Raw genomic sequence first — 6429 nt, forward strand, 5'->3', positions numbered from 1 at the left:
ACCTTGCCATTTGCTCTGAGGAGACCCGAGTGTTTCCCTCTTCTGTGGAAGCCATCTCTCCAGTGTAACAGGAACCCAGCTCCATAGTCTGGTATTGAAGACTTACACATGTCTGTTCACAGAGCCATCCTTCGGCTCCTGCTCCTGCTGTGGTACAAAGCTGGCATCCAAATGTCTCCTCCCATTGTGCCACTGAACAGGGAGAAGCAACAGCCTCTCCACCCTCAAGGTGAGCCCATGGTGTTGTCATCATTGGCTTGGTGCCTTGCTGAGCCACATGTCTTGTCCTGCTAGAATTACTCATGAGAGCAGTGGCTTGTGCAGCACATGGAACCATGAGGTGTCTGTATTCAAGGCTGAGCAGTGTTTCAACTTTCCACCCTTTGCAGAGGATGAGTTAGCTTAGTGGCAGGGTTGTCCAATATCTGGACCATCCTGGAAGGGGGGGATGGAGAAGTCCAAGCTGTGAATTGATGGCTGAACCATGAGTCAGGCTGTATGTGCCCTGGTTTAGTGATGAGGAAAGAGGCCCGAGACCTGGGCAATGTCAGGCAGATTTACCTTTTCACCCTCTGCCTACTGTTAGCCCCTGCAGAATTGTCCAGTTTGTGCTAAATCAGCCTTTCAATCTGCTCTTCTTGGTGGCAGCTCTGAGGTGTGCAGCGTATTGCTTTGAAGCCTGACCCCTGTGGCTGTTTCCTTCTGCAGGCATGGAAGACAACTCCTCAGGGAAGGATCAGACCTATGTTGGCAGGCGTTCCAGCCGTGTTGTGCGCTCTCTACAGAGCAGTAAGTGACTGAGCCTGTTTTTCAGCCTGAGCTGTTCCTGCTCTGTGCCTTCATGGATGGCATGGGTGTGAGCAGTAGAGGGTAGAACCTTGTATTGGGACATATAAATGCCACTCAAAGGGCCTCATATCTGAGCCCACTGTGGATAGGTGAGCGTATCAAAGCAACCAGAGACATGCTGCAAGGCTAGCACTGAATTATGTTTTCCCAAGTGAGCTGTGCAACAGAGACAGCTCTTCATCATGGTTATGCTTTGAGGAGCATGGATCTTACAAGTACCTCTTGAAGCTTTCCCCTTTCACACCTTCACTGTGCAGAAAGCAAGGAAACATGATAGGAAGATGTCCTGGTTTGGGCTGGGATAGAATTAGTTTTTTTTCTGCTAACTGTTATGGTGCTGAGTTTTGGGTTTAGTATGAGACTAATGTTGATAACATTGTTATAACTGATACTGTAGCTTGTTGAGAAGTAGCAGTTACTCTAAGTCAAGGACTTTTCAGTCCCTTCCTGGGTTCTGCTAGTGAGGAGATGCGCAGAAAGCTGGGAGGGAGCATGGCCAAGATGGGTGACCTGAACTGGCCAAAGGGATCTTCCATGCCGTAGAACCACATGCCTACTGTATAAACTGGGGGCATTGGCTGGGAGGGGCCAATCACTGTTCGGGAATGGGATGGGCATCAGTCTGGGGGTGGTGAGTGGTTGTACATCACTTGTGTTTCTTGGGTTTTGTTGTCTTCCTTTTTATTACTGTTAAAATTGTTATTATTTTTATTTCAATTATTAAACTGTTCTATGTCAATGCAGGAGTTTTACCTTTTTCTGATTCTTCTCCCCATCCAACCGGCGGGGGGGCGGGAAGGGCTCCAGGGCCAGGTGGAGTGAGCTAGCAGTCATGTGATCCGTAGTTTCCAGCGGGGACAAAGCTTTTATTTGTGTCAGTAACCAGACCTGCTGATTTCAGCCCCGTCCCTGCAGTCCCGGCACTGGGGGTCCCCCCAGCAGAGGGAGGAGTCACAGAGCCGAAGAACGGAGGAGATCAACCAGCCTCCCACTCCTCTGGGTCTCCAAGAAACCATCGCAGAATCCATCTACATTACCCGCCCCCTGCTCCACCGTATCCTGCCCGTCTCCGTGCGGGCTCCCGGCACTGGCGGTGCCAGCAGAGGGTGCTGTGGGCTCGGCCCGGGTGCAGGGCAGTGCCCCGCCAGCTCCGCTCCCTGCGCGGCTCTGCTGGGGCGTGGGATTCGGCTCTCTTTCCGTTCCTAGGCTTTGGTGGCTGGCCTCAGCCACTGGAGCTGTGGGTGCAAGTCCTCCAGCCCTTTTCCCCGGGGCCCCCAGCCCTGCCTTAGGGTGTATTTGCCTGCACTTGGCAGAATTTTGTGGGTATGTAGGGGATCACTTCTCTGTGTGCCTCTTGTTAGGAATCTCTCATCTTTTCATTCCTTGACTATGTGTTCCTAGTACTGAGTCTAGGAGTATGGGGCCAGAGATCATGGAAGCCCTGGCTCCTCTCAGCGGTCCTGGACATCTCGAGGTCAGTCTGATGAAGAGTCTTTCTAGGTGCTTGCTTTGGTGGTGGCTGGGCATCACACTTCCCTGTTCCCCAGTCCTGGGCAGAGAAATATGCACCCGGGATGGTCTTTAGCTCGGAGAGTGACACATCTTTTACAGCACTTACAGTGCTCTCTGTTCTGAGCTGGTGCAGGCTGCTCTGCGTGGAGCTGAGAGTGGAGGGCTTTAGAAGCCCCCTTTGTTTTCCCTGCTGGCTGCTTTTGCTGTGACTTAGCTCTCTGCCCTCCTCTTCCAGTCTGAGTTTGCTGAGTGATCTGAAGGACCTGAACAGGCGAGAGCGGGCGGAGCTGAGGCGACGCACGATCCTCCTGCTGTACTACCTGCTGAGATCTCCTTTCTATGACCGATACTCAGAGTAAGGGGCCCTGGCTGGGCTTTTGCTGAACATTTCCCTTTTAACTGAAATAGCGTCAGGGGGCTGGGTGAGTAGATCTGAAGATGTGTGGGTGCCTGTGACCAGGTTAATCTGAGCCCTTTTCTAACAGCTGCCATTGCTGTTTGTGTGCTCAACAGCTGGGGCAGGAGATGTCTGACTGGACTTGTTCATATTCTCTCCCTTTCTAGGGGCAGGATCCTCCTCCTTCTGCGCTTGTTGGCTGATTATGTGCCTGGAGTTGGCTTCATCACACGTAAGTGGGTCCCACTGTAACATCCCCATTTATTTATTAATGTCCCCATTTCTGCCTGGTGAAGAAAAATGAGGGCAGTTGGGAACATTTGTCAATTGGTTTCCAATCTGGGGAAGGAATTGGGAAGTCCTTAGAGAGGTTAGCACTAGAGCAGTTGTTGATACTTGAGTAATTTTTAAATGCTGAAGGAAAAAATTAATTGCTTCCTGGCTTGATGACAGTAGTAAACCTCTGTGTGCCCTGAGGCTGCAGAGCTCAGTGTCTGCCACCTAGGCCTGTTCTCCTGGGCATCCTTTCTGTACCTCAGCTGGTACACCAGGGCCCCAGCTTTGCAGCCCTGTTCTGAGGTTTTTTCCTTGATCCCTAGTCTACAGTGTAGACATGAGGGGTAAATGGGTGCCTGGAAGTATTGAACCAGGCAGAAACTGACTGTAAATCAAAGGGCCAAACCAGGTCTGTGTTCTAGTTCTTCACCAGAGAATCCCTTTATTATAGGCCAGCATTTCATTTCCCTCCACTCTTCCCCTGATGATGTTAATCCTTTTGTGGAGTGATTCATGGCAGTGATATGACATTACATCAGCCTGGCATCATGGGATTGCCCTTTCTTTGGGGAGGTCACAAAGCTGGCTAGCTCAGGAGCCACTTCCTCCAGTTAGTGATTTCAGAGAGGCTTTGGAACCTGCATTAAGCCCTGTGCAACGTAAGCATTTTCACTCTACAGCAGATGCTTCTGTGTTTGCACCTGCTCACCATCGCTGCGTTATCTTCCTTCTTCCCTGTCACAGCAGTGTTCTCCTGACTCTCTGCATGTGGGTTTTCCCCTTGCACATTGCAAACCCCCTTTCCCACTGCAATTTGAACGTGTCAGCTCTGAGGGAACGGTTGGTGTCCCACACCATGGCTGTGCTGACCATGTTTCACACCCCTCTTGGTCCTGCTCTGATCTCTGGCACCACATTGCAGTGCTGCCTTACATCTTGGCAGAATAGAGATCTTGGGTTCATCTGAGTTGTGTAAGTGGAGATTTGGAGTTGTTTGGATCAAAATGAGAAGTGGGGGATATACCCCATAGACACGCCACTTTAAATTGTTGCCTTTCTACATGTATGTTCTCTTGTTTCAGGGCCACTGATGGATTACTTGCCTGCTTGGCAGAAAATCTATTTCTATAACTGGGGCTGATAAGAAAAGAAGATGATTACTCTCTGCTAAAATCATGGCTGGACATTCCTAAGGAGGGCAAGCAGTCTGGGGGAGGGGTGTTGATAATGTCTAATTTTCAGTTAAATCATAAATGAGAAGTTCCCGTTCTGCAGAGCAGGGAGGGGGTTGTATGCAATTTTTTAACAGATCGAGGAGTGAATGATGGACACTGAATGTGTGGGGAGACCCTGGCTATTTCTCTGGACCATTCTGTGGCTGCAGTGATGGTGATGGGGAAACTTCTTTTTTGAAGCACTTGATTTTTCTTCTTTTGTACAGCTGCGCTATAACAAAGCCAGGCAGCGTAGTGGATTTTGGGAGAGCACTGTCTCACATGTCATGGCGCTGAGGTTGACCCACAACCTGCTTGTGTTGGCCATGCCTGGCCCATCTGCTTGGAGCAGACTTGTCTGTCAAATAAACTGACTGAATGGAGAGAACTGAGCTGAAGAGCCTCTGCCTCTTTGCATGGGATCCCTTGTCTCTGGGTGCCAGCAGGTCTCTCTGTCAGAAACAGCAGCTTTTGCAGTTGTCTACCCTGGGATACTCTGTCCCTTAGATGCTTTTGCTCTGGCCTGTGTCAGTCAGGGCCCACATGTTGCTCAGCTGATGACTACAGCCTCTCTAATTCCCAGTGCCTGCCTCAGTCCCCAGAGTCCTGGGGTTCCCCAGGGGTACACAGAGCTGCAGTGTGCAGGCTGCTTTCCTAGCACCTAATGTGTGTTAAAAGGGTTTGCAGAATGGCTGCCAGCCAGGGCTTGGGGGCTTGGCCAAGGGCATATGAGAAGTGATTAATTCAGCAAATCTGCTGTGTTGCATTTAAAGGGCCTAGGACAGGCCTGTGTCTCTTCTAATGGGGGGACAGTCGAGGCACCAGTCTGCACAGTGAGCTTCTGTGGAGGCTCCCTGGGCCAGGACAAAGGGTTAGTCAGCTGGTGGCACTGGACTGCCCCAGGGAGCTGTCTGGGTCTGTCCCAAGTGGGTATCAGGAGCATTCCTACCTGAACCATCCCTGAGGGATTCTCAGGCTGCAGGGGTCACAGCCTTCTTGCCTCAGCACCCAGCACTGGAAATGTAGTCCCACACACATCCCTCATGGGTCACCACAGCTGGGGACAACAGGACTTTGCCAGTGTGAGGGGTGTGTTGCCACCTCAGCTGGCAAGGCCCTGCAACATGGTAACAGCAGCACAGAAAAGCCACGACCAAGGAACTGTGCTCCCTTTGCTCAGTCTTACAGCAGAGGAAGATGCTGAAGTGTCTCCTGGGACAGAGTGGTACTGAGATGAGATGCAAGGGTCTGCTTTTGGAGGTTTTGAGAGGAAGGCACAAGCAGGTGCTGAGGGACAGAGAGAGCCCTGGAGCTCTGACTATATGGAGGGACACACACCAGAACGATGAAGGCTCAGCAGCTGGCAGGGCCCAGGGAGAGGCAGCCCAGGGCCTGAAGGGGAAGGTAGGAAGGGACAGCAGCAGTAGCTGGGAGGGGCCAAGTCCCCTGCCCCACCCAGCAGGTGTCCTGGGCAACCACGGTGGCTCCTCTGTGACCTTGCTGTGGAACCAGTGGAACCGGTCAGTGTGCACCATGCTGTGCTGCCTGCTGCTCCTCGCTCTGCTGCTGGGGGCTGCCCTCCCACAGCCTGTGCACCAGAGGTGATGGCACTTCCCTCCTCCCTGCCCCAGTACCTGCAGGGCCCCTGACGTGGGCTGGGACTTGTGGCACCAGGCCTCAAGAGCTGGCCAGACTGGTTGGAAGATGCAGCACGTGGGAGCTCTTGTGCCAGCCTGGCTAAGTGGTGTAGGACCTTGGCTCACTCCTGGCCCTTGTTTTCCTCTGTAGGAACAGCTACTCAGTTCCTGAGGATTTCTCTGCTCCCCTGGAGCTTCCACAGAAGCACTTTGGCCTGGTGGATGGTACAGTGCTCTCCTTGCCCCTCTGAACCCCCTGTCCATGCACTCACCCCTCCAGGTGGGTGGGTGTCCCGCAGCTGAGCCCAGCCTCTCCTGCACCCGCAGATTACGGCATCAAGCCCAAGCAGCCTGGCTTCAGGACGCGGGCGGCCCCGGTGCGGCCGGCGGAGCTGCGCAGAGCCCGCAAAAGCAAGCGCGACGGGCTGGACCTGCTGGAGTTCTACGAGGATGAGCGCCTGTAAGCCAGTGTGCCCCTGTGCCCACCAGGTGAGGGCTGGAGCAACAGCTGCCAGAAGGCCCTTTGGGCCATCATATGCTCTCT

General features: G+C 52.8%; 1 protein-coding gene across 1 annotated transcript; it reads left to right on the forward strand.

Moving 5' to 3' along the window:
* The first annotated feature begins 5781 nt into the window (after window positions 1–5781).
* On the forward strand, window positions 5782–6349 carry FREY1 (Frey regulator of sperm-oocyte fusion 1). The gene is made up of 3 exons (XM_054276393.1): window positions 5782–5849; window positions 6037–6110; window positions 6213–6349. The coding sequence occupies exons 1-3, from the start codon at window positions 5782–5784 to the stop codon at window positions 6347–6349; spliced, it is 279 nt and encodes a 92-aa protein (XP_054132368.1).
* The last annotated feature ends 80 nt before the right edge of the window (window positions 6350–6429 follow it).

Source organism: Melozone crissalis, unplaced genomic scaffold (genome assembly GCF_028551555.1).
Source record: "Melozone crissalis strain CALT ecotype California unplaced genomic scaffold, PUWL_Pcris_2 ptg000018l_1, whole genome shotgun sequence".
In the NCBI taxonomy this organism is placed as follows: Eukaryota; Metazoa; Chordata; class Aves; order Passeriformes; family Passerellidae; genus Melozone; species Melozone crissalis.

Bases quoted from the DNA above. Each gene is read 5' to 3' on its own strand.
- FREY1 (XM_054276393.1), top strand. From the start codon at position 5,782: ATGCTGTGCTGCCTGCTGCTCCTCGCTCTGCTGCTGGGGGCTGCCCTC. The intron at 5,850-6,036 runs GTGATGGCACTT...TTTCCTCTGTAG, and splicing joins CCACAGCCTGTGCACCAGAG to GAACAGCTACTCAGTTCCTG. The intron at 6,111-6,212 runs GTACAGTGCTCT...CTGCACCCGCAG, and splicing joins GCACTTTGGCCTGGTGGATG to ATTACGGCATCAAGCCCAAG.